The sequence below is a fragment of the Haemaphysalis longicornis genome, unplaced genomic scaffold (genome assembly GCF_048455015.1).
Source record: "Haemaphysalis longicornis isolate Haplotype H1 unplaced genomic scaffold, Haemaphysalis longicornis Haplotype H1 scaffold_3, whole genome shotgun sequence".
Classification (NCBI taxonomy): Eukaryota; Metazoa; Arthropoda; class Arachnida; order Ixodida; family Ixodidae; genus Haemaphysalis; species Haemaphysalis longicornis.
The window spans coordinates 150,428,597-150,456,387 of NW_027526335.1; the positions used below are offsets into that span (position 1 = coordinate 150,428,597).

The 27,791-nt window shown below is 46.6% G+C and overlaps 2 protein-coding genes across 2 annotated transcripts in view; one reads left to right on the forward strand and one right to left on the reverse strand.

Annotated features, from left to right (window-relative positions):
* Positions 1-4,440: 4,440 nt before the first annotated feature.
* LOC144175121 (chromatin accessibility complex protein 1-like) lies at positions 4,441-8,630 on the forward strand. The gene is made up of 3 exons (XM_077704202.1): positions 4,441-4,653; positions 4,731-4,851; positions 8,312-8,630. Exons 1-3 carry the CDS (start codon positions 4,531-4,533, stop codon positions 8,407-8,409), a joined length of 342 nt encoding a protein of 113 aa, XP_077560328.1. The 5' UTR covers positions 4,441-4,530; the 3' UTR covers positions 8,410-8,630.
* Positions 8,507-27,791, reverse strand: part of Ku80 (X-ray repair cross-complementing protein 5 Ku80) — a 50,450-nt gene continuing 31,165 nt past the window's right edge. Inside the window, exons 8-20 of the mRNA XM_077704201.1 lie at positions 27,452-27,514; positions 24,489-24,626; positions 21,685-21,775; positions 20,785-20,845; positions 19,233-19,302; positions 18,449-18,535; positions 17,061-17,176; positions 15,516-15,618; positions 14,962-15,031; positions 13,827-13,939; positions 13,284-13,377; positions 12,240-12,373; positions 8,507-8,664 (exon numbers count right to left, since the gene is read on the reverse strand). Coding sequence (XP_077560327.1) covers positions 8,650-8,664; positions 12,240-12,373; positions 13,284-13,377; positions 13,827-13,939; positions 14,962-15,031; positions 15,516-15,618; positions 17,061-17,176; positions 18,449-18,535; positions 19,233-19,302; positions 20,785-20,845; positions 21,685-21,775; positions 24,489-24,626; positions 27,452-27,514 — 1,155 coding nt within the window. The 3' untranslated portion in view covers positions 8,507-8,649. The remainder of the gene's footprint in view (positions 8,665-12,239; positions 12,374-13,283; positions 13,378-13,826; positions 13,940-14,961; positions 15,032-15,515; positions 15,619-17,060; positions 17,177-18,448; positions 18,536-19,232; positions 19,303-20,784; positions 20,846-21,684; positions 21,776-24,488; positions 24,627-27,451; positions 27,515-27,791) is intronic.

The following is a 27,791-nucleotide window of genomic DNA, read 5'->3' on the forward strand; positions in this document are numbered from 1 at the left end:
TAGGTTCATTTAATGGCAAAAGTGAACCTTGACGTCGAAATTGATGTTTTGAAATGGTTCCAGGTCAGCACGTGAAACGTTTTGCCACGAAACACGTATAAAAAAAATCCTAACATGCTAATTCTGGAGCATGCCGCGTCGTGCTAGGGCTACATGCTAGTGATGTAACGCGAGTTGACCAATCGACGTTTTCAGCTGCCTATTTCCCTAGACGCATGTTTTCAGATAAGCCCAACAATACAAAATTAATCATGCAAACTTGATTTAAGCGTCTACGTGAAGCATTTGACTGCAAAACACTTCAGATGGCCAAAAAGTACAAAAGGGGTCGTATGAACTTGTTTTGCGCCCGTATGTGAAACATTTTACAGCGAAACGCTTTGGATGGTCCTGGAAATGCAAAAGAAGATATAGGTGTCTTCGATTCGGCAGAAATCATTTGGGCAGGGCAGCACTCGCCTCCTCGATTTTCGAGCAGAATGTGCATTGCCTGCGCTATTCTCTTCAATTTGCCGACGGTGCTGAAAGTGCAGGATGAGTTCCCAATCTTCTCTGCACTCCAAATAAAGGAAAGGCATTAAAGCATCCTGACGGGCTAGTTGGTCTGACATAATGGAAATAAACTTTGCGCTACAAGGACGGGACGATAGAAGAGGACACACCACACAGCGCAGGACACACCACACACACTGCGCTGTGTGGTGTGCCCTCTTCTATCGTCCCATCCTTGTAGCGCAAAGTTTATTTCCATTAAAGGAAAGGCAGAATCAGATGAAAAAAATTGGCCGCATATCTGCTCGCTTTGCTGCAAATGTCGTCAAAATCTCCTGCCAGCTCTTCCCCACCTGTCTTTCTCATCCCAGGGTAAACACGGTGGAAGTTTAATTAAGTCTGTTGAATTTTTTCATGTTCGCCGCTGCTCGCAAACCATCTTCAAACCTTTTGTTACAGTTAAACGCTAACCATATGAAGCGATTTTCGAAACGAAGCAATGAGCGACGACTTACCTTTTGCCACAAAGGGAATCGCTCAGTGCTTCGCTCAGTTATGGCTCGCGAGAAAACATTGCTGGTCACGGACAAGTAGCCTGAGCGACTAGCCAATGGGGGAGCAGGAACTGTCGAAAGGTCGCAACTTTCAGCTTACGAAGAGAATGAGAGGAAGTGGCTATAAGCTTTCTGTCTCTCTGCTTTCCGCAGTATAGTAGAGCCCACATATAGTGAACCCGGTTTTGACGAAATAGCGGCTATAACGAACAAATCTTCATTTCCCGTCACCATTTGCATACATAGATTTTGTGTCCAGATATAGCGAAAGCGGAAATGACAAACTGATTTCTGTTTCGCTATGTGCCCGTTATAAGCGAGCTCGACTGTACTTTTATTTCCCTCTTTTGTGAGAAATGCACACAAAAGAACCTTGCTGCCACTACTACTAAAGCAGGAGCTTATCGTTTCTCTGTCATTTGCATCATTGCTCGTGTCGTTGCTCTCGTGTGGTTGCCTCAGCTAGCAAGGAGAACAAGTGTCTGCGGATCACTGTTGCGTCGCTTGCAAAAATCACTCCATGTGGTTACCGCTTTAGGCTTGGAAAATCACCATGAGGTCTAGGCTCAAGCGCGAGCCCTTTTTGTATTTTTGGGTGAAATATTCGCGTTATTATTTGCCATCACAAATATCAAGCGCACACTTATTTTCAATTAAAAGAACACTGCCAGTACCAGTTATGGATTGATTTCTTGCCTCAAATATACCTAATGCTTTCTTTTTTCTCAACAATATTCACAAGAATGAAGTGTGTTGCCAGACTTAGTGGTTCATGAACTCTGTTAAATTTTGTGAGGGTGACTGGATCGAGAGACCGACAGACAGACCACTATTTTAGGGTTTAAGAAACCTGAGAAAGACGATCATCTTTAAAATTCCAGGACCGGTAGTAACGTTGGCGCCGGCGGCACCTACGCTGAACTATAGGGACCGGGCGGCCGTTGTATGGCACCTCCGTCGCTTCAGCCAACAGCGCCGCCTGTGGCGAACCGCTCGTCAGTGGAATGCCGGTGGCGGTCAGCACAGCGTAACTGTGCATAGCTTTCTGTCGTTTTTCTGCGGTGCGGCTTGCAAAGCGTACGTAACCCCACGTGTATTTTTCAGATCGGTAAATCTTAAGCGTGGATGTGACGTTTACGAGGCATGCCATGTGTGTGATTTACGCCCATACTCCGTATTTACAAATAGCAGACGACGCTCAATGCGCCAAGCTGGAAGTCAAGCTGGAAGTGAAAGTTTGTTGCTTCATGCAATTTTTTGATGCCTGCATGCAGTTTCGCGTATCGAGGAGTATACTGCAGCTAAATGCTCCCACAAAGCCGGTGTGTGCAACCGATCTAGGAATGCTGCGGCGCTGGCATTGGGCAGTTGATGACGAAACAGCGTCGACGTCGTGCACAAGCGAAAGACAAAGTTGGGGGGTGTCTTCTAAGAGTTACCTCAAAACAGAAATTGTGATGGACAACGCTTCCGTAACTTCATTACCTACGGCTGAAACGTGTTTAATTTCACAGAAATGCTCTTACTACAGTCATCGGGAATCGTTGATAGAATAAATACCGCATGATAGTAGAACGTTATTGCTTGTCGTGGAGAAGCATTGCTTTACAAGAATTGCAATGTTTGCTGGCTAGTTGGTAAAGGGCTTTTCAAAAACCAATTCCTGCGTGGCTGAAGGACGCAAAACAGGAGGGTGCCCGAAACCTGTACTCAGCTTCACAACTGAATGCTGCGGTCGGTTTACAAGCTGCCACCTACGCCTGAAAAATCATGCACACCTTCATCTAACGACGATGAGGGTTTATCGCAAAGCTCTCTCGTATAGGTTTCCTTGGTTGCCTTCTGGATTTAAACTTTGACTAGTTGAGCTTCGAATTTGACCAGCACGCAGTTGGGTCTTTTGATCGCAGCGTCTTTGACTTTGACAATTTCCCATTCGATTTCGCAGGAAGAAAGCTTTGCGTTCAACCATCATAATCATTAGACGGAGGGCTAGATGATTTTGCTGTTTAATTTTGAACTTCCATGCCCCCTTCTCCAAATCTAAACTTTGTCCAGCGTGTCGGAAATGTGTCTGTGCTGGAGGACTCGGGCTGATGCACCCATATTTGAGGCAACTAATTGCGCTTTTTTGGTGTCTTCACCAGGCATTACACGATTTTTTTAGGTATACTCTGTAAAGAATACTTAAGCATTAAAAAATACCGGCTGACGTTAACGCTGCCACATTTTTTAACTATCGGTACCAGCCTTTATACTACGCAGGTGGTAAAACGGGGAGGGGAGGAGGGATGGTGGATGGTTTGTAGCTTGGCTGTTGAGTTGGTGAATAACTTTGGCTCTTGATAAAATGACCACCACAAATGTGGCATTTCCACTTCGGCTTTCAGGATCCCATGCTGTCACATTGTCGCTCACCAAAACCGAAGGCACAAAGCTCACGGTCACAGAAAGTGTAAACTACCGCAACATTTCTACGGCTACACGGTAATCCATCTCGTATGCAGGTGCCTTTCTATTTAAAGCACACGTATCAAGGTATCCCAGCACTAAGGCTGGCGTGGAAACTGTAGTCATTGAAACCAGTGAAGATAATTTAAAGTGGTAGAAATGAATAATAATATTGCTAATAGCTTTATTCCTACTCAGATCGCGCGGAGCCAGGCGCAGAGCGCTGCAAAAAGCGCTCGTGTCAATGTAATCGATTCCCAGCCTTACAAGCATCCAATAAATTTGCGTAGCCGTTAGTGAATTTAAGAAGAAAATAATACTACTAATAGTAGTTTTATTCGTACTCAGAACGGGTGTAGCCAAGCGCAGATCGCTGCAAAAAGCGCTCATGCCATTGCAGCCGATACCCAACTTTAGAAGCGTCCGACAAGTTTACTAGTCATTACTGCATCTAAGAACCCAACACATCTGTCTAGACTTCATTTCACCGCACATATACGCTCACAACACCACCAAAACATTCAAAGGACCGAAGCAAACACGACAAAAACTACGGGAGGCTGTGTAGTCCAATGCACCGGCTCATTCCACTGACGAGGAGAGCAGAGGAGAGCGCCGAGTGGTGGCGCCACCCGTCCAGCTGGTTCAGAAGTTTCGGTTTCAATTTTTTGTCGTGTTTTTTATTGAGTTGAAATTTACGAGCCACCATATACATTTAAAAACAAAAAGAGGTCTGTGGCAAGGAATAAGTAAAGAAAAACAATAAGGGTTAGGTCGACAAATTTCAGTACACACAAGTGGCGTAAACGTGAAGCCCGTGCTTTATAGAATTGTGCGTCTTAAATTTGCAGGTCTATTTAGTATTTTATGACTAATTTTAGTGTTTCGTAGCAAGGCATGACGAAGAAAAATTGTTTTCGGTGTGTCTGGTGAGGGGGCGCCGCCATCGCTTTCGAACGCGCAAGATCGAACGCAGACGAGTGCGTTCATGTAGCGACGAAAGTTTTGAAACGGCGTGCTAGACCACAGCGGCATGGACCCAGGCGCAACGCCCCGGGCTGGTTTCCCGGTCTCCAGGATACGGACGATCATGCGAAGTTCCCCGGAGGTGTCGTGCATAGGACAAGACGCCGTGCAGATAACCACAAAAGCGGCGGTGAGTGTGAACAGGAATCGAGCGGCCGCCAACACCGGTCGAGTGTTTTTACGCATCATGTCTCGTTTCGAACGCAGGAGAAATTCGTCGTATTTTTGGCCCGGGAAGCCCTAAAGCACAGCAAGGACCACAGGACGATCGAGTATTCAGACCTGGCCGCTGTCATCGACGCTCAGGACCGGCTGGATTTTTTGAATGGTGAGAAATATTAGCGCGTTCCGCCACTTTGCGTTTTGCACTTGCAAGAGACCTTGCCACTAACGTCCCAGCTCGGTATGCGCAGGCTGTGCCTGTAGCTGGCGTCTGTCGCTGCGTCGAAAAGCGAACGTTAAAGGTACACTGAAACAAGTTCGGGTTCAAGTCGAGTGTGTAGCCTGTTGAGCTTTTCGGACCATTTCACCCGCCGTTGTTCTGCTGAGCTCAAGGACACGGGTTTGATCGCGTTTGCAGCGGCCGATTTTCTGTTGGAGGCGAAAAACGAAAAAGCCCGTGTGTTGAGATTTCGGCGCACTTTAAAGACCCCAGGAAATTAAAATTAATCTAGAGCCCGAGGGTGCCTCGTTTCCAGCGCTGACATCGAGGCACTATTAAATGTTGTTTCTCTCTCTCTTTCTGTCTACGGAGCCCAACACGGCGGCGCGTCTCACAGCCCAGGCCGCCCCCCCATCAGCTTTCAATACCCCCTCCCAAATTTTTTTGTGGGAAAACATTACTGTCGGAGTGACAAGTGTGCCAATTAACGCAGACTGCGTCTGGTTTAAGTTACCATGAACATGGCATACGACTTTACTTCACTGAAAACGTATCTGTGATGGAGTTGTAAGCACTTCAAGCTTACCGTGAGCTGGATTTAATAAAGCAAGACAATTATGAACTGCAAGAGCTATGGTGGCAGCCTCCCAAAGCATTTCCTGCCCTCACCCTTTCTCTACATTTTTTTAATCTAGGGAAAAATGTCTCACAAGGGTTACAAATGTTTTTGTGAAAGAAAACGTTCTGAGAAATACTGTTTTCTAAAAGTGGCTTCAGCAGCTGCCGTCGTCTGCCAGCAGTAGCCAAATCCGAAAAAAATTCAAAACGACGAGTAACGCAATGCTTTACCTTTTGCCGCTGTTTCAGTGAACTTCGTCTTCTTTAGAACTTCACCACCAAGAGTGCACAAAAAATAGCTACGTTTCCGCATCAACACTCTGGTGCTGAGAGCTTCGTTGGTTTCATTTGGTGCTCATCGCGTTCGAGAGTAGCCAGATTTAAGGCATTTGTGAAGGCGAATGAGTTGTGCGGAACTCTTTACACCAAAAAAATTACATTAGAGCGAATGGCATTAAAACTTAAGGCATTAAGCGCTTAATGCCATTAAGCACACTTGTGGCACGGGTAAAAAGAAAGCTTTCGTTTTAATAAAGTTGTAGTCAGTCACGAGCTGTCGAAACAAGAAAACACGTGAAGCAGTGACGGCTCCCCAGCCATTTTCTGGCAAAGTGTGTCTGATGTCACAGGGTCTTGTTTGAGCAAGTGGTGGCCACTACCAAAGCCACTGCTAAGAAACGTAACTGGGTGATAGTAGCGGGGCCTCTAGTTCCATTTGATCGCGTAACTTGAATGCTAACATGCAGTTAATACACTAATAGCTATACTTGTTGCCCCTCTTTTCTGCATCACTGTGGCTGCTATTGCGTCACTACTGATGTCATGTAGCATTGAATTTGAAATTTTAAGTGCAGAGCACTTTAGGAGCTCGTCTTGTCGTCGTAGCTCGCTGCTGGATCCAAGTAGAGCCCCGTGGCAGTCCATTGTAGCGGCTGCCGTCGCGGCGTAACCCAGAGACTTCAAAAGCCAAGTGGTTTATATAGTCATAAGCGTTCTAAACTCGTGAACCGTTGGCGCTTGTTATACATCTCCCTGGTGTTTAGCGCTAAGAAAACTATAGGTACATTTAAGGCTAAATATACGTAATTAACCGGCAGCGCCCGCGTTCATTTAGTTCGGAGAACTTATTGGGTTGGTTTTTACGATAGTAAGCGAAAAAAAAGTGGCAGTTCAACACCGGCATGTGCGGGACGATAAGCAAGCACAAAAAGAACAGAACAACCGCTGGCGCTGTTTCAGGCAGGGGGGGGTGCACAAGCACTGCGAAGGCGGGAAATTTGAATTGCATTGGGTGGTAGCAGTGAGTGCATAATGGCGCTACAGCCCATTATGGCTAGTCACTGCTCTGCACTTCTGAGAGCTTTCACATTGAGTGGAGCAACAATTTTTTTTTTGTCATGAATGGAGCAACAATTTTTTTTTGTCATTTTCGATTAAAAAACATATTTCACAGGTGGAACAGATCCAAGTGAGTTGCCAAAGGCTAGTTCATTCAAATTAAACTAGGTTGCATTTTACCTTTATCACCATTTGAGCCAAATAATTTGGCAAACAAGAAAAGGTGGGCCGTGCCCCACAGACTTCTTCCAGTGATGTTAGCGATTCCAAAGTCCATATGTCTGACAGCAGCAAAAAAAAAAAAAAGTGCCAGCAAGACTAACTAGTAATTTTGGTTTGAAATAGAAAGACTGCCTTTTTTTTTTCAATAGAAATAATTACCAAAACTTCGTGAAACCTACACCGATTTGACTGCATGTGCAGCTTGTGCTGAAGCCGTAGAGAGCGAGGTAGTTGCGCTGTGAGAATGGCTCTAGTAGCAATGCTGGGCGATGTGTAGAAGAGGTGCAAGATGCGATGCATGCGCTAGGCTAAATCAACTATGGCCATAGTTCCTGTTTAAGGCTTTGTTCGGCATGAAGTCAGCCTTCTGGAAGTACGATTTTGGCAGTTCTTTACTACTCCGGTATAAGGGGTAAAAGGGGTGGCGATTTATAATAGTATACCCCCTTCAAAATCACATTACCGGGTGCTGGCGACATTATTTCCGGTTTTGAGAGAACATGGCTCAGAGTTGTATGTTGTCTTTGTTGTGTTAGCATGTTTGTGTATTGTAGTGCTGCAGCATAAGTGCTTTGCTATTAGTAGTGGCCCAGGACTGTTCTTCTACGCGATGTCAATTCCTCATTGTGATTGTGGCTCGAGCCTGTATATAAGTAGCCGCTCTTGCCTTCCTTTTGTTATTAGACTGTTTCATTGTGTAACCAGATAAACACGTGTTGCAGTTAGCCACCGTGCGCTGCTGGCCAGTTCCTCCCCTTCCCCCCCTCTTCTTTAAGACACAAGTCTTCATGGCGAACCTCTGAATCTCGCCTCTGAACCTCGCAACGCTTCCCACAACTCCTTTCTACCTTCTATCTTTCAATAAACTACTGTTTCTCTCTCTCGGAAGCCCAAGAACCAAGAACAAGCACACATGTCTTCATGGTCCTTTCAATTTTTATTAAAAGTGTTAAGATTTTCGTGCTGCCATTTTGAATGATGGGGAAGTTCTGTACAAAGGCCCCCCTCTCCGGCATTTGCTCAGTATTTTACAGTAGTTCTCACTCTGGCTTTTCACTCCCCTATGATGGGGTCGGTATATTTCCAGGGTGCGGTCTTTTCTTTTCTTTTTTTTTTTTTTTTAATACCCTGGGAGATCTCTGTAGAGCACTTCCTCTATACGAGTTGTGCTGCAAGGTACCACCACTCTGGCCGCATCTTTACCGTTGGTATTCCACGCGCTTTGCAGACATCGTCCCACAGAAGCTCAAGTACAAGGACTACTTGAGGCTGGTGAAGGAGGCCGAGGGGAAGGAGCAGCACAAGGAGAAGCAGGCCGAGGTGTGAACGACAAGAGGGAAAAAAAAAGAAGAAAAGGAAGCGGGAGGAGGGGGACAGCGCTGGATCGGTGTCTCTCTGTCCACTCACATCGCAATCACACAGCTTTTTCATCTGTACAAGCTAACTTGGAAGCATGTTTTATTTCATTTACAAAAAAAGAAAAAAAAAACATTGTCTTTGCCGTTGCTATTTATGCCTAACAATAAAGTGCCGGTGTTCTCGCTGTTCTTGCTGCGGCTTCGCTCTTTACATCATGTCCAACTGCAAGAAGAAAAATAAAAATAGCATTACTCGCATATCAGATAAGACAGGTGAATGCAAATTACAACTGGTTTCATACGCAAGGTAAAACGACCTTAAACAATGTTGTCAGTTTTGCACGATTTTTACTGTAGTTGGGGCTTTTTGTTTTTGTAAAGATGGGAGGATTGAGAAAAATGAGCCAAAAAATCTATGAAAACTGTAACAAGGAGAAGAAAACCGCCCACACTTTTTTTATCTTCACTTGCATCTTAGCAGAGCATCTTAAATCAGAACAACACATGCTTGTCTACCATGACATTTTGTATGATGCTCAATCAAGGCAGGCTTGGCTTCACTAAGCTACTGCACGGCTCACCGACTCTCTGACAGTCATTCGGCCAGCTGCAAGCAAGTCGTCGCAATTCGTTCCCTCAGTTAAAACTAAGCCACAACACGATTTGTGCATGGAAGAACGTGCTTTTAGTTTGTTATTCTGCATACCATATATCAAGCTTAGTAAAGTCTGTGAAGTCCAAGTAGCTCCACACAAGCGCACGTGCGACGTTTCGCTGACTGGTATGCTAGTAGAAAATCTAAGGCCAATGAAAGGCGGGAGAATGGCCGGCAAAGTAATATGGATACTAAGCAATTAAAATCAACGGAAACTTTTATTGTAAAGCATAAACCAAGGTGCAGGAAGCACTTTTTGCGCCGGGTGAATCAGCACAGCGGTCAGCAGCACGACCACACATCTGAGAGCACTTTTCCGCCTAAGGAATGCAGTCGCTAGAGATGAGATGTGTGGAAATTTGGGGGACACTTTCGGCACCAGCATTATTAAAGAAATACTCATCTGAGCTGCCCGGAATGCTGAAACTAAAAAAAAAGAAAAGAAGGTTATACGATATACTATATGTACTTTATATTTCCAGTCACGACAGCGCTGGGGTTATGGCCGAGCGGTCTAATGCAGTGGATGTATTCCATTGCAAAAAGCAGGTTCAAATCCATCGCAGGACTTTTTTTTTTCTTTTTGAGGTTATTTTTTCGTACCTGGTAGTGTTTTCTATACTAATTCACCATTTTGCACTGCAGCCTTCATTGCTCCATGAGCAAATTTGCAGAACGCATGCAGACTGACACAGACGCGCTGGTGAGTTCGTGCTGGCGTGGTGCTGCCATAATTGAGCATCGACTGCTTGCGGGCACAGTCCCGAATCAGCCAACCCTTCGCCTGGTGCGAATACGCCTCTTACAATGCAAGCACAAGCCAGGCAAGCTCCAAATATGGGGGGAAAAGTGCACCGCATTTGAGCGTCTGCGGTGACATGGAGAGAATTCATCCACTGCGTACACCTCGGCTAGTGATTGTTAGGATTCCAAGCTGTGCTGCCAGGCTTATCTGAGGCATTTTACAGCCAACAACATGACGGCAGAAGCGTGGTATGCCACTTACTGACATATCGAGAATGTCCATGCAACGATAGCGTCGGATGCCAAGCACGTTGTTTCACAGAACTGAAACTGGTTTGAATTCTAATCTTGGGCATTGTCCAATCACGTAGCTCCTTTACCTGACAACACTGCGTTTAGTTGGTGCTGCTACCGCAAATGTTGCATGGTATTTTTTTCTTCTTTCAGGCTTTCTAAAAAATTAAATATTGCTTTATCGACCGGGTAAACGATGAAACGTGTGGTTCTTTGACCAGTCAATGCAATGCAAACAAAAACAGGAGTTTAAAGGAGCCATGAAGAGAAAACACAAGTTTGGTTCATTCAAAAGATTGCCTCGTTACAATCATACTGACACCACCGTTAATGCACACTTCGCTCAAATAAGCTACATAACTAGGAAAAAAGGGAATGTCCACACCACCTACTACGTCATTTCCTGCAACAGAATCTATGATGTCATAACAGCCAGCTCTGCGATTGGCGGAGGCCGGAAAAAGCAAACGCAAATTAGGCAGCGCTTGTAAGCTTGCCGAACGAGATATTTGCGCCTAAATGTAATGCATATCCATTTTACAGCAGTAAGAATTGTGCGGGAAACGGCAAAAGTTACGAAAATACACGTAAACATAGAAGTACCGATGAGCATTGCTGTTGGTACTGGGCGCACTATGCTTGTTTTAGCTGCCCAGCAGTCCAGCGCTTCGGAGTTGTCTTGCACAACGCTGGCCGACTGGCGTAAGCGATGTTGCCTTACGTGACCCTGTTTGTGAAGCATACCCCAGGTTTCACGAAGCGGTTACTTTCTACCGTTACAAAAACAAGCCAGGAGTAAATAAGGTCAAAAACAAAGCAACGGCAGAGTGCCGAGTATGCTAGCGCCACCTGGGAGGTTTGACGGCAAGCAAGTCTACAGAGCTGAATGGCGCAGTGGAAGTTTGTATACGCGCCGTTATGACTTCATTGCAGACGTTACCAAAACACACGATTTGGTGGGAGAATCAATATTTTAACCCAAATTGATTAATTTCTCAGTGAATACGGCATCATTTGCTGCCGCGCAATTGCTGGGGACGCTGTAAGACACGAAATCTTTCGAATAAAACTAACTTGTATTTTGTCTTCATGGCTCCTTAACAAGTTCACTTCAGTGTCCCTTTAACACTCTGCTGCCCACGCTTATTCAAATTGATAGTATACTACCGACACTTTCAAGTTCAAATTTTGATGTCTTCCCATTCGAATTTGGCGCTTTTTGAGTGTGACCTGAGAGCTGGCGCCATCTACTGAGTACTAGTAGATACTTACATCCACTTTGCTTTTGTTTTTCTGTGTGCCACAATTTTTTTAAAGCACTGCTGATGTCATGTGCCTTGCACTTGGAGGATATGGAGATGGCATCGACATCACGCGCTACGGCGCCACAGAAACGCCACATTTTCCCTCGATTTCGATGATTTTAGGCGCGACTTTTGGAATGACATTTAGCAGCACTGACTCCGCGGAAAAATTTTTGCCATCGGATTTGGCACCAAATCCCTGGACCTCGACAATTGACCACCGCCTGCTGATACCCCTGTTCAACACAAGCCACACAAATTTCAGAAGTATCGGAGCTGTAAGTTCTGCTACGACCCCAAAAAAAAGAACTACAGCAGAAAACAAAAATTTTATGCGATGCGTGTGCGGCCAATCTATGCGTAACAAGTTCGAGGAACTGCTTTGCACAGTGGCATGAAACCCACTAGTGCTAACACTTTGTTTCATATAAGTCACCAAATTTTACAATTAGGCATTTGATACGTGCAGGAAACGTGCAAAATGTATGATTTAATTTTCTTACGTTTATCCGAAAACTTTTCTCTACAGCTTCTTGTCTTTTTTTCTCAAATAAAAATTCCTTTTTCAAACATCACCACTGAAAAGGAAATTTACTCTTCTACAATATGATACCTTGCGAGTGGGAAAAAATTTGTCGCTACACTATCCAAAAATCACTGCTTTTCCCGTCGGCAGGAAAGTGCTAAGTACTACCTCGCTAGTGGTATTCTCACAACTCGAGCACACGCACAGAGGTTTTCAGTTGCACCGAGTACGTGTCAGGTTGGAAGAACACACGAACGGCACAGAGCGACACTTGCCAAATCGTCCTCGTCCCTGGCTGGCTGCTCCTCCTTGTCTGCACTGGGCTTCTCGGTGGCGTAGAACTGTTCGACCTCGTCGTCCTGCAACGTGCTCTGCTCGCACTCCTTCTTCCCGACGGGCAGCACCGCCTCTGCACGGGAGACGACCATCGCACCGCACATTTTGGAGAAGGAAACTTGTCCCCTCTCTACCTGGCCCATTTCGCGCAAAGCTGAGAATCACTTGCACATCACTGCGCTACGATTTTGCGTTTACGATTTTCACAGCTACAGGATGAACAGTTCGACTGAAGCAGCAACTCGGAAGTGAAAGGGGTGCTACTTAACGCAGGCATCAGGCCTACCTGCTGCCTACAGGTTGCTCTCGTAAGGTGAACAACACGTCTGACCAAGTTACGTGTGCACGATTTTCACACCATTCGTTACCCGATCAATATCACTGGCTTGCCACTTGCTGACTCAGCATCTGCCAATGCTACACTTTCTTTCCCCTGTGTCAATCATTTGAGTGATTTGTGAATTCAAACGTTATTGCTTTGAACCTCGAATCAAAATATTTGCACAGCCGTCACCCTACTTGAATTCAAAGCCTAAACATTTGCACATTCCTAAATACTAAGCGTTCACCTAACCACTGTGACAACTCTGTCTGCACTGCTATGTGCTGAAGGAAGACTTTGCACTGCCAACTGCACAATGTGAATTGCAGTGTGAAATTTACAGTACCTACTTCAGTAACAGAGCACCCATGAAGGTACAGATATCAGTAGGGCAATTAAGAATAAACACCCATAAACTAGTAATCATCTCGTACATTCCTCCCTTGGTGCCTTGGCAAGTGAAAACTGGTAATCAACATGGGTTTAAGTGCGTGAATTTGCAATTACAAACACAGGCTACCACTTATGCGGTTTTGGCACGCCCCACCTTCACAAGCAAACACAAATTTGGCATACCACTACAGCAAAGCCACAGCATCATCAACAGCAAACAACAAACAGCCTTACTCGAGGCTCACTGCATCCTAGATAACCAACTAACCTTTTACGAGGAGACTCCAGACGTCACCCTCGTCTTCACAGTAGAGGCTCTTCAGTTGCTTCAGGAAGCTGTTGAAGTTCTCCGGGCTGGCCTTCTGCAGAATCAAGTGACGCGCGAAACTTGAGAACAACGGCTTAGAAAAAAAGACAAGCGAGGGAATAGCGAGTTTCAAAAATTACAGCCTGATAAACAAGACACACAAGAAGCAAGACGAGATGAACGCTCTTGCACCGCACTTTTTGTGCCGTTGCATTCACTGCGCTTTAATCTTTAAAAAAGGTACGCGCCAACTCACCCAAAAATGCGTTTCACTGCACGTTACGGACATTTCTATTCTCGTCTGCGTAACAACTTGCTACGTTCAACTTTGCACTACTGTGGTGCGATACCAGCAGGAGCGCCCCATTCGCAGACAAACAACGCAAACGCTGCGTCAGGACTGCATGACAACCCACAATCAGGTTCCGGCACACTACGAATGCTCGATACATGCTCACCGAGCTTTACGTGCATGACGGGAAGCGAATAAAAAAGCGTGCAAACCTCAACCGCAGCCTCCCGGTATGCCCGCAGACATCGAACAGCCTTGCTGTGTGCCGCCCTGCCCATGGCGTCCTTGAACAGCTTCAGCACCACTTCTTCCAGCTGGCGGCAGACTGCGGTGCAGAGGAGGGGCGCCACCAGTGTTGCACAACGTGCCCAAAACTCGTTGCGCGGTGCAAACACACCCGCACTGCAAGAACCACACTCTAGTCTGCCGAGCTGACGCTCGCAAAACAACACTGTGTAGCCCCTGGTAGCTTTAAGCCTGTAGATTATCGCAGTCGCACTAACAACACGCCAAAGCTACCTTTTATTGGTTCCAGGAATCCCCCTCTCCCCCAACTTTCTTCCCGCACGATGCTTGGAGTCAACAACTTGTTGTATTCTGGTTTGCCATTCAACTTTCAATTTTGCGATGTACGTACCAGCATCATCATCATTACCATGACTAACTTCCTTGTTCGCAAACTTCACTTCACCGTGTTAAAATGTTGACTTTCGGAAAACTTGCTCTTTGCTGAAGTTGTGGTGGGTTTGTAGAATTGAGAAAATACAGTACCATAAAGTTCCAAAAGAACGCCCACCGAAAGAACGTACAGCGATATCAAGTGAAATATGGGACGGGCCATCTTTCGGGTCAGGTGCGAAGAACTAGAAAAAAATGGCCGCACCGCCAACGAAAACTGCGGAGATATCAAGAAAAAATACCAGATGGGTGAACTTTCGGCGCAACTAAGAAAAGAACAAATAAGTGACCGCATCAACACATGAATAGATGATTCACTGTTATTTTGTTCACTCATCGGCACTAAAGCAATCGCTATTTTAAGGGGTTGGCGATCTTCGGGGTCTTTTTAAATAAATTGAAAAATTCACCTCTAAAAGGGAATGGGCGATGTTTCGGGGGTGGGCGTTCGCTCGGTACTTTAGGGTAAGTCACTTTCCCATTACACCTGCCAGTATGCCGTCAGCCAAAAAATTAGCACCCCGCACTGTGCTACAACAGCCTTCTTAGCCACTGAACGTCTCCCAACAAAGTTTCGGCGCCCCTTGTGTGGCAACCAGCGGGAACGGGAACATAGAAAGTTGAGGTGGAATCAAGGAGCTTTCCGTAAAAAAGGTACACTCCGCATACCTTCCGAATAGGATGCGTCTTTGCCGGCGAGCAGCTTCTTGAAGTCTTCGACAGGATTCACGACGCCAACCTGGGAGGGAGGGAAAGGTAGCAAGGGTGGCATTCCACAACCACTCCTGCTGTCAGCAAACAAGTTCAGAACCGCATCACCCTGGCTAGCAGAAAGGGAGACATGCCAAGGAGGAATGAAAATGTGACAGCACTGTTGCTCTGCACTGTATCAATTAGCCCAACTATCAGCTTAATTTGAGGGGGCACATGGGTCTTTGGGACCGAAAAACTGCCCCCCAAAAAGGATTTTTTAGGTATCACTTTTCTCTTAGTTTGCGCAAATGAAAGATGAAGTGATAGCACTGGGTCTCTCTGGCCGTTCTCGCAAACCTGAAGAGGCAACTTTTTAGTTCTGAAAGGGCCGCCCCGAACGTTCAAACCAAGAGGTAGGGTGCCAGGGGCGTGGGTAGTGAAACGAACCTAAATTCATAAGCCCATGCTGCGATCACTTTTGACACACCTGTACATTAACGTTATAAAAGATGTGCGGCAGAAGCCCTTGCCTTTGTCGTTGCCGTGGCAACGAGGCTGGCCATGCTGACATCCTCCGTACGGGCTCTCTTGGGCGCAGGTTCGTCCGAGTTGTTGGCCGGGGGACCCTTGGGACTAGAAGACGCACAATGCCGCTTTTATTAAGAAACGCTCTCTCTCTTCCTTTTGACCGAAGAACTGGAGTGTGGAGTCTGCGCTGAGCACTGAGCATGTCGAGAACCTTGATACAGACCTTTTCCCCCCGTCCTCGTGCATCTCTAACCAAAAGCCAAGAAACCGCACTCAGAGAAATTCGAGTGGGCACATTTGCACGCCCAGTCCCTGTGCATTACCATATTTTCGCGCGTATAACCCGCCCCTGCATATAATCTGCACCCCCACTTTCAGCCCGCTGGAAAAAAAAAAAACCCTCGCGTATTGCCCACACATTTACTACAGGAAAAGCTGCAACGAAGCTACTGCTGAAGCAACACATAAACAGTGTACATTTACCATGTAGAATACACTGACTGCAAGGCTTTCGAAAGTCACAATCCACTAATAACAATCAGTTGTTAGAGTGCGCCTGTCCTTGTTTTTTCTTGTCCTCGTATGTTTTGCACAATCGTTGCCATGCACGGCTTGGTCAGTGTTACTGCATAGGAGCTTCACGGCACAACAAGCATTGCTGTGAAGCTGCACTAAAGGAAAAACAGCGTGTATTATCCGCACTCCTACTTTGCCACTGAAATTTTTGCATTTCTGGTGCGGGGTATACGCGCGAAAATACGGTAACTCTTCCCCGCACAATAGTCAGCTACGTATAAATTTTGCCACAAACTTGGCACGCCCAAACAATAATGCGCCGCTGTGCAGATAACTCGCTGACCTTCCAAACCGATCCTCTCCTCTTATTCCCCCAAGCAGTGGTGGTGAACCAGCGAGCTCTCTCAAGCACATGCGCGCGCACACACAAAAATCCCTCACAGGTTTTGCACAATGCAGGGTGAAGGGGGACTCACCTGTTAACATTCCACGGTCTTAAAAAAGCACCGTGCACAAAAGCAAAAAGTTTTAGAAGTACATATACATGTGTCCAATGGCCTAGTTTGCTTATTGTAGACGTATGTCACTTCTGTACTGAAATAATAAAAAGAAACTCTCGCACAGAAGACCGCTAGTGCCATCTGACGAAAACCAGGTAAACTAAAACGCATTTCTCGTTTATTTTTTATTCTAGTAAAGATGGGCTATATTTCTAAAAGAAACAAACTAGGCAGTTAGGAGCATTTAGATGGATTTGTAAAACATTTCGTATTGGTGCACAATGCTTTTTAAACGTGTAAGTCATGAATTTACTTGGTAAGTCCCATAGGAACGTGATCAGGCGAGACCCCCTTAAATCATGACAACAACCACCTACGCTCACTTTTTGTCTTTCTGTTCCACCACCTTCCAAAAAGGGGCACCATGTTTCCGCAGCACAAAGTGCAACGCGCGAGGGGGGGGGGGGGGGGGGGGGGGGAGGGAGAGAGAGAGAGAGAGAGAGAGAGAGAGAGCCAGGTGGAACGACTGACCCGTCGCTTGGGAGGACGCCGTTGTCTTGGGAGACGGGGGCCTTCACGGGGGCCACCTCCTCCAAGGGGAACAGCTTCGCCATCTTCTCCAGAACGGGATCGGCAAACTCCGTCACCTGCCGGGGTGGAACACAACGCTCGTTCCACGTCTTGCATTCCAGTACCCCATTTACAGCATTGTACAATGACTTACACCCCATTTGGTCTACGCCTAATGCCCTTACACCCTGCACAGAAAACACAAAAAAACACCCATTCAAAGCAGTATTCCATTTAGAGCCTTGTAAAATGATTTACACCTTTAAAAATGTGTTTAAACAACAAAGCACACTCTAAAAGGGTGTTTTCTTGTGTTTTTTGCGAGGTTGCAGGAGTGTTAGGTGTACTAAACACCGTTGAAAATGTGTACTGTTGTGATTTTTTACTAGGGTGTAAGGGTGCTAGTTACAGACAACGAGAATTCGCCTTAAAAGTGTAAATAATTTTACGGTGTGGTACTGCAGTTTAAGAGGCTTTTGACGAGATGACTTTCATGTCGTACACCCTGCTGACAAAGTTCAATTTCACCCTAATCTGGATAAGAACTTTTTTTTATGCCAGTTCGTACACCAAGATAAAACACCTCACTTCCTATTCTTACGTGCGACAACAATCAACTGTTTTTCCATGGATCTTCAAAACTGATCAAAGTGTTCTTTCAAACTGCTCAAAGAACCGCAGTTTCGGCCTCGGAAGCAAGCACCAAAGTTTTGCCCTGCCTTTCTCTTTCTCAGTGAACAACAAGAGGTTTTCCTCCACCGCAAACTTGCCAACATGAAAACATACACTAAACAGCGTGCACAATGAAACAATAGAGGGAGAAACAACGACACACAACCCTATACATCAGTATTTTTCCCTTTAGTCCTATTGTATATCTTGCTTTGCATGCATTTCAACAGCAAACCAACCAGCACTAGCACACAACCCTAGTTTACTGCTGGCACGTTTACTCTCCAGCTGATTTCTTTCTCGAGGTTCGCATCCATACCAACCACTTTTGCAAGATAATCAGTTACACTCATCTGCCTTTTTCGGTATTTTCATTATTGGAGAGGCTATCTAGTACTCAATCTTAAACTTTTTCACGTCTGTCATTAAGCCTACCACCGCCAAGGTCTTTCCGCACGAATTTCTATTAAACTTTTTCGTGTCTGTCATTAAGCCTACTGCCAAGCTCTTTCCGCACAAACCTCTATTAAACCTTTTCGTGTCTGTCGTTAAGCCAACTACCAAGCTTTTTCCCCACGAATCTCGAATCGAAGGGTCCCCTCAGAATCAAAGCAAAGTTGGTTCCGTAAACCCATGAGCAAGTGCTAAGAATAGCGCCGACATAAGAGGTCCCTCACCGCCTTGGGCGTCTTGATGGCGTCTTCGATGTGCTGCGGCACGGGTGGAAGCGGGTCCTTAGGGTGCATTGCCCGATGCTGTATGCACTGCAACGGGGAGAACCAACACAGAACAAACACGGCTTCAAGGAAAGCAGGTTGCCGTGCAACCAGTCTAGCCGTGAAAGAAAGCAGCAAAGTGGCAGCAGTCGGTAGAGATCGTTCTATTGGACAAGGGGCAATCCTAGCCTTGCACACAGCAGATGCTTTTTAGGGTGCAGTCTTTTGACGGTTGTCTCTTGGCTGAGCCGTGTTGTCGGCGCAACTGAGTGAACGATGGAGAGACTGATGAGTGAAAGAAAACGCGAACGGTGAAAGATAGCAAAGGAAGAGAGAATAGAGAAAGGAGGGAGGGGAGGGCCGTTCACCGTGGCGGCGCAAGCCAGAACTGTTCGAAAGCGTGTGGTGGGGGAGGAGAGGGGGTAGTATGCTGTGCCCACACGAGGCGCTCAACGCCGCTACCCTTGGCGAAAACGGGAGGCGGAGCGTGCTCGTGACTATGATGTGCGTTCGCTTAGGACGCAGTTCGCGGTCCCTTTCTGAGATGCACTTGGCGCCACTGCAGCAGAGGCTTATCATCGTTGCCGTCGAGCGAACCCACGAGTAAGTGCTGCTGCGCCCAAATATCGCATTAGGGAGTATCGTAATGGCCAGCCAATTTTCATTTACTTCTTACAGTTAATTTAAAATGCCATTAAGACGTTGTTTTATTGCACAAAGTAATAAGCAAAGAAAAAACACCCACCTGGTAGAACCGCTGCAGGTACGGGTTCGGTGTCTGACTAGACTTGAACAACTCCTCCGGTTCACCATCTCTGCAAAATGGAACAGGTAAAACAAAGTTGGTTTGTTTAAAACCGCTGCTTTAGGTCTGGTGAGAGAAATACCCAAGACAAGCGGGAAATTTGGAAGCAAAACTGCACAAGCTGATCCCGCTTGCAGCGTTGACTAACTACACTGGTGCAATGATGGAGGGCCCAGTGAGTGCAAACTTCTTATCATTGAGCACTGCGAATTATGGACGCAAACTTTTTGGTCATGACCTAAGGAGGTTTAGTAACTGCACATTTGGTCAGCTTATGTCACCCCCACCAACTGCCATCGAAGACCAGATCGCAAATATATGACCGACAGGCAGCACAAAATATGTTTATCAGAACCCAAAAGAAACGCAACATCATTCCGCCTACAACACATTCAAAGCTTGACAGTTGGCAGTGAGCTGCAAACCAAGCACATGAGAGCTTACAAGTGGAGTATACCAGAGCCAAGTTGCTAAAAGACAACCACAAGTGGCAAAGGCCACCGAGCAGTTAACACAATGGCTGCCAGTGTAATACCTGTGCTACACGAGCGTTTGAAAGGACATTTCAGTCGAATGACCTTCAAGGTTTCAAATGCCATTGGAACTGGAAGGAGTTCTGACGATCTACACGACAATTCTCAAAGGCATCAAAGGCAACCGAAAATTTTCACTTTCGCCCACCATGTTTTGGAGTCATCGCTGCCGCCTTGTTTCGTTCTTGGCAAAAATTTAATTTTAGAGTTAAAATGGACAAGAAAACAATTATTAGTGATCAAATTGATGACAATCTACAAGCGCGCACAAAACATGCACAAGACAGCCTGTTTTTTTTTTTTTTTTTTTTGCACCGCCAGTGTTGACAGTGCGACGTTACCTTGTAATCGCAGCGCAAATGATAGAGAACAAAACAAGTGAATCGGTAATGATGAAAACCGTGCACTTTAAACACCTATTTTTACCCGTAAATAATTGTTTTTGTAATTACGGCGTGCAGAAACTGTGCCCGAGAGTACAACCGTTAGTGTTTCAAAGGGCTTTGAGAACCTCAAAGGCCGTCGGTGGTGCTCCTTTGACTCAAATGGCATTTAAACCAAACGCATTTGAAAAACGTCGTGTAGCAGCTCAAAGGTGTCATTTGAGTCAAACGACATTTGATTGATTGATTGATTGTAGGGTTGAACGCGCCTACGCAACGCAGGCGATGAAACGTGCCGTAGTGGAGGGCTCCGGATTAATTTGGACCAACTGGGGAACTTTAACGTGCGCCGAAATCTCGTACACACGGGCGTTTTTGCTTTTTGTCTCCATCAGAAAAGCGGCCGCTGCGGCCGGGAATCGAACCGGCGACCTTGTGCTCAGCAGCAAAATGACATTTGACTCAAAGACCTTCTAAACACTTGTGTAGCATGGGTACTAATTAATCAGCCTGTTGCTCAACCGTTCCAAGCACCCCTCATGCACGTGCAAGGGAGACTGCAGGACGCCAGCTTACATGTCCACTGCCGTGAGGTCCATAGCTGCTATCAGGTCGTCACACAGGTTGAGCTGGAGCTCTGAAACAACACATTCAACCAACTTGTCATCCACCCAGCCGCCACAGGGTTACACACCACAAACAGACAACTGAGGCTGCATAAATTTCCTCACGTGCAGAGAAATAGTGAGCAGCAACCAATTTGCTGAGCTATTTTGCCTCCTCATGTTAGCAAAGAAGCACCTTGCCCAAGTCACAAAAGTACCCAACGCAAAGTTCCGACACCCCCACAGGATATCTAGGGGGAAACAAAAGCCCGCTACATCTAAGGGGTACGAAACAAAACTAGTGCCATCGAAACCTTCAGCCAGGAAAGAAACTCAAGGGAAGTCCATACAGCTAAGGACATTCCTGAAAAACACATTACCACCTAATGAGGGGTGAGTGTAACGGCATTGTTACTCTAGACCGGAGCAGCAATGCCAATGCCAATGTGTTTCTGTTTTAACTCCTTGGTAGGTGTCAGACAGCGGCAGGGAGCGAAAAGCAATGATTAGAAGAAACACGACAAGCCGCTAAGCACCTCACGATAGTCTTAAAGTGAGGCATTCAATTTTCTTTCCTCTTTCTTCAGGCTTGCTCAGGTGGAGCTAAGGCCCAGTTACAGTAAGAGTCCGTTAATACGTTCTTCTGTTCATACCATTTCCCGGTTACTACACTCTCAATTGTGAACACTACAAATGCCCCATAGTACGTTGCTTACCAGATAGTACGTTATCCCGCATTGTACATTCCTCCCTTGTGATGTTTTTAAAACGTATCAATGATGTTCTACTGTTTTTGCAAAAAGCACCATTACTGCCTCAGCACGGTTTCATGCAATCAGCGCAGCACTCCTTCCCTCCCTGAGCTGCTCACCTGTGGGGACGTTGTCCTTGTTGGCATCCAGGGGCAGGAAGGTGAACCTCCGCAAATCCTCCATGTAGGGCAGTTGGATGAACACCAGGCACTGCAGGGCAGTCGGAAAAATGAGGGCCGTGTGACTGCTCCGTAGAACCATCGGCAAAATGACAAAAAACACTGCCCATTTGGAGAAAGCTAGTCGGCTGAAGTTCCAGCTCCCACTGCCATAGATGGTATTCACTGAAAACTTTAGCTGTCAATTTCTTCACTTGCAACACTATAAATGGCCCGGGAGATGGCGCGACTTGTACCACTGCGACCGCATGTGCCGAACCAGAAAAAAAAAAAAAAAAAAAAACACTAACGTGCATTGTCTTCTTCATTTCGACCCGATTCTCAACAGTGGTGTCAGCAGAGATGTTATTAATCACACTCACATTGGAATCGAGGCATTACTTTGCGTTCGGAAAGGTAGAGTTTGGAACGCGCTCAGCACGGACAAGTACCGCCATCCCACTCACATGGTTGCCAGCATGCATGCTTCGCCAGTGAATGCAACCTATATGAAAGCCTTGTTCATGAAGCCGTATGCTTATTCTTTCCCGGCAGTACCCTTCATCCACCGACCAGTGTGCACTGCTGAACTGATTATAGAATTCATATTGTCACAAAGCCAAGGACGACGCAGTTGTCTTGAAGGAGAAACAAGTTTATCGGAGCGAACTTGTGCTCCCCTAACAACTCAAAAGAATACAGAGGCAGCGAAGCAGCGGTAAACAGAGTGACTAGCACAGGCGAGTGTCGTTGAATGAATGCCGCGGCGTCTGCTCTGCAGGCTTTTATCTTTCGGTGCAAGTGTTTCTGGAAACGTCGATTCACATCCAGAACATTGTAGATCACAGAAGATTATTCTGGGCTAGTGACGTTAGGGCGAAACAGTCTGCTTATCTGAATGTGATAGCCCGTGCGGCATAAAAGTAAAGAATGTAAGACGTGCTTCGTTTGGAACACAGATAACACAGCCGGGCGTGGCCCGGCAGTAAAAACAAACAATAAATAAACAAACGCATACATGGTTCACGGCAATATCATTCCGAAATTTATATCAGCTGTGATGGCATCATAAAAATCCCACTTTAAATATAAAAACAACCAGGAAACTTCCCAAAGGATGCTATCATGAACGAGCATGCCTTACTGCTCAGAACTGTCGATAGCGGTGCTGTTGACAAGAGTGTCTTAACTATAAGGTTGGCTTAGTGTAAACGATGCTGTTGTTAAAGGGGCCATGTAGACAAAATACAACTTTGTTTTATTCTAAGGATTTCGTGTTTTATGGTGCCCCGAGTGCTTGTCTGGAAGCGAATGATGCTTCATTCACTGAGAAATTAATCAATTTAAGTTAAAATTTTGATTCTCCCGCCAAATCGGGTGTTTTCACGACGTCTGCAATGACATCACACGAACCACTCTGAAGCCAATTGCGAAGCCTTGTTTGCCATTAGTCAACCTAGATGGCGCCACTATACTGCGGCAGGCGGTTTTCTGCTTTTGCTTTGCTTTTGACCGTGTTTCCACCTGGCTTGGTTTTGTTAAAGTAGAAAATAATCGTTTCGTGAAACACGGGGTATGCTCAACAAATATGGTCACGTAACACAGTGTCGCTTACGCCAATAGGACAGTGTCACATAAGACAACCCTAAAGTGCCGCAGTGCTGTGCAGCTAAAACATCTTTAGTGCGCGCAATACCAACAGCAGTACGCATCGGTACTTCTAGGTTTAAGTGTACCTTTTTTAACTTCCACTGCTTACCACACCATTCTCACTGCTATAAAATGAATATGCATTACATTACGGTGCAAATAGCTCATTTTGCGAGCTTATAAGCCCTGCCTAATTTGAATTTGCTTTTGTCGGCCTCAGCCAATCGCACAGCTGGGCTTATGACATCATGGGTTCTGATGCGCGAAATGAGCTAGTGGATCGCAATGCCATTCCCTTTTTTTTTCCTAATAATGGTGTTGCGCCAAGTGGCTTTCAGATGAAGGATCCATTTACGGGGGCTATTGCAACTGCTAATGGGAAGGCCGAGGAGACGAATGGTGCCGTTATGAGAATCCAGCTGCGTATCCCCGATCTGGATGGAAATGAATTGATCTGAATTTGTACCATTTGATATGGCACTGTGAGCACTTCCAAGACCAATCGCGAGCCACTATTGGACCTCGGTTCCCCACCCGGAGATGAAGAAGCGCACCTGCAACGCGTTCGACAGGACCCCTCAGTGCTTGAGAAAGTTATTGAATACGCACTAACCAGTGGTCTTTACAAGCTGGTGTAATAACCTGGACTGACACCTCTAAAAATCATCGCACCTATCTCTTCATGGTTTCTGCGAACTATATGTTCACGGACTTTACAATGCTACCCACCATTTAAGGTGATTGAACCTTGAACATTGTTCCTTTTTTTTTCGATTATTCCCTCCCTTCCTTCATGTCCCTTTCCTTCCCCAACAGGGCATTCATGCCCCCTCTGATAATAAAGGCATTCCTCCTCCTCCTAATAATGCAGCTTATTTGAGCGGAATGTTAAAAAGTGCTGTCAGTATGATTCTATCGAGGCAATTTTTCGAATGAACCAAACTTGTGATTTGTCTGCACGGCCCCATTAAGTGAAAAGGCTGAGTTGACAACAGAGCCCAACACGAACCCATGCCACGAAACCTGCCTAGATCTGAATGAAGACGCTTTTCGTGCAGTGATTTTCGAGTGTGCACATGCATGCGTGAATGTGTGTGCATGACGCAGGCGCTCACCTCGTAGCGCTCCTTGATGCGGGGGCTGAGGAAGCCCATGCGGGGGGCGCTCTTGTCAGAGAAGGCGTACCGCACGATGGCCACCATCTTGCACTTCTTCAGGGCTTGCACCAGGGCGGACACGGCCGCACCGGCTGCCTGCGCATTTCACCCGCCCTCATTTCTTTAAACTGCCTACCCTGAATGCGCATTCGGTGCTCGCAAAGCAGTGAAAGATCGGACCAGAGCGGCAGCGACGAATCTCTTCAGGTTTATTAGTTGCTGTCCAGTCTTAAACTAAACTCCCAAAAGCCCCAAGCATCTGACAGCTGACTATCAGAATGGCAGCTGCGTTAACAAGTGCCATTAGGTACAGTACATGAGAAATTAATTTTTCTTTTCTTTTCTTCATATCTCTACCCCCAACGATTTCATCTCCGTTGGCAAAAACGCCAAGGCGCCAAGAATGCACTTACCGTATTTACACGATTGTAGGTCGACCCCTTTTTTCAAATTTGACAATGCAATGTTGGGGGGTCGACTTAGAATCGAAGTCGAACTGTCTACCGCTAGTAACGGCAAGAGAAACGAGAAATCAGGGGTGCTACGAGGTGGGGACAGCTTTGCACCCTCGTTCCCATAATTATGGTCTAAACTATGAACCGCATGGGGCATCTTCTGCTCGTGAAAATGCACCGCACTGACGCTGCCGCGAATACCACCCGCATGCTGCGTGCTACGCGATCGGCGGCGGCAACATGGCGGCACCATTCGCGAAGAGGTGCGCGTAAGCTCCAGCGACCTCTTCTAACCGCTCTTTAAGACATCACTGAAAGCACTAACAAAGACGTTTGTGCAGGAAAGGAGCTGATAATGTGGTCGAAAACGATACTATAAAGCATTATCCACACCGCTAGGGAAAGCGCCAATCAAATATCCGTCACCGTGGTAAGCCTAAACATCTCCGGCGGCACCAGCCGGCTGTCCCGAGCGCTATCTAACTTCCACCATGAAGAGCGCGCGTCGTCAGGCCCCTCCCGCTGCCGCGCTCGGCGCACGTTTTACCGAGGTAGAACTGGTATACAGTAGAATCTCGATAATACGAATCTCGCGGGACCGCGAAAAATATTCGTATCATCCGAAATCCGTATGAACCAACACAGACCAAAAAATTGAGCGCTGAAAAAAGTTTTCGTTTATTTCTTTTCTTACTTTTGCGTGAACAAATCCGTGATTTTTTCTGCTTTTTTTAAACCCCCACATCACAAAGCAGTCCTTTCTAGAGCGCGTAACGGTTCGCCTAGCTTCGCGCTTGTCCCCTCACTCCCGGTGTCGAAGCTCGCTACACGCCGCAACAGTCAAGCGTGAACCGCATGGTGTGTTTTTGCACGCGATCCGCACGCCTCGGCTTTGCGCGCGCTGTATTTTCAAGGCCGCATTGACGATTTCGTGCCCGCGGTATCTCCTACCTCGGTCAGAAAAAGACGCAGACGACTTGCGAAACGCTCGTGACAGCCCGCTGGCTCCACCCAAGATGTTTAGGCTTAGCACTCCGGTAGATATTTTATGGGCGCTTTCACTAGCGGCGCGGATGGTGTTTTATAGTACCGTTTTCGCCAACGTTATCAGCTCCTTTACTGCACAAGAAACTTCGTGTCTGCCTTGAGCAGCATTTTAAAGAGCAGCTAGAAGCAGTCGCTCAAGCGGCCGTGCCACTTCGCGGCCGAAGCCGCCGCCATGTTGCCGGCGCCGGCCGCGGCGTGCACAGCGTGCGAGAGGTTTCGCGGCGCGCATGGGGCGTGCGGGGCGCGTTTTCGCGAGCAGAAAACAACAGCCCGGCCGTTTCTGGAGAAAGAAGAGTGACAAATGGGGGAGAGAGAGCCGTCACTTGCTTGTTCGGCAGTCAGGCGCCTCGCCGGCTCGTTCGTACCATCCGCCGGGCCGCGCAGGTCCGTTCGTAACAACCGAAATTTTTCCCATTGCAAACAATGCAATTTTGCCGGGACTTTTCAGAAATTCGTATCATGCCGCAATTCGTATCACCCAGAATCGTATCATCGAGATTCTACTGTAATTTAAAAGCAGTAGAAGGTGCCGCACGCATGAAAAGTCGCTCGAGCAACGCCGACACGCACGAATCGCGTGCAAAAACGCGTCAAGAAGTGTTTTATTGAACTCTAATAAACAAAATGAGTATTAGCGAATCCCTTGATTCAATGCGCGGCACTAACATAGTCCATATCGTATCACATTGTTCAGTACACTTCCGAACGCGTCGGTGAGAGGTTAGTCGCTCAATCGCGCGCGGCCGCTTCCGTCAGCCGCCATGTTGTTTGTTTTGGTATCGCGCAGCAGTGGCCGCTGCTGGTTGCTTCGATGGTTGTCATCTCGCAGCGAAACATCTACCACGCATACCGCGAGCGCACGGCTCTTGCGGGAGCATCGATCATTGATGGTAGAGCCGCGGTGTGGGTTGACGGAAGAGCTTCTCTTTGTGCGTGGCCTCCGCAATCTGCTGCCGGCGGTGCTGCGAGCGGTGCTGCCGGCAGCGCGGAGGCCATGCTTTGTGATACAATTTTTTTAGGCGGCGCTCGCATTTTTTTTTTTTTTTTTTTTGAGAGGTGCAATTTTAGGGGGTCGACCTACATTCGAGTCGACTTACAATCGTGTAAATACGGTGTGCACTGCGTGCTCCGCCCCTCCCCAGGTTTCACGTTAGAGGAGATGGCCCGGGATTTTTGTATCTCACCGATGTCTTGTATTGCCAGTCTTCCCTACACACCTAGTCTCATCACTGTATCAACGCAAGTCTAAATGATTCAGTCAAGTGAAAACAGCAAGGAGAGATACAAATCACTGTGGCATCGAATGGGATCTCTGCCGCATGAACTTTGCTCATCCCTAGGCATCGCAGAGTGTGTAGCACACGATAAATTTGACATTCAATAAGTGCACGAAATTGAGCCAAATGTAATCCAACCTACTTGGTCTCCCTTCCTGGCAACAATGTACGACGTCTTGTCACCCATGTAGTAGTGCCTCTTGATCTGGGGAGAAAGCAAAAAAAAAAAAAAAATGAGAACAAATCAGCACCCCCGTACAATAAGGTGTTTTTGCGTCCACGAGCACTTTGAACGTTCGACCAACAATATAAACACAAATATGAGGTTTAATTTTCAACATAGTGCCTTACACTCACTCCCGATTCTCGCAGCATATATGTGGCACTTTTTTCCAGCAGTAGTGTTCTGAGCACAGCACAGAACATCATTTGAGGGGATGGAAGCTGCACTTATATAGGAGCCACGAAGACAAAATATGTTT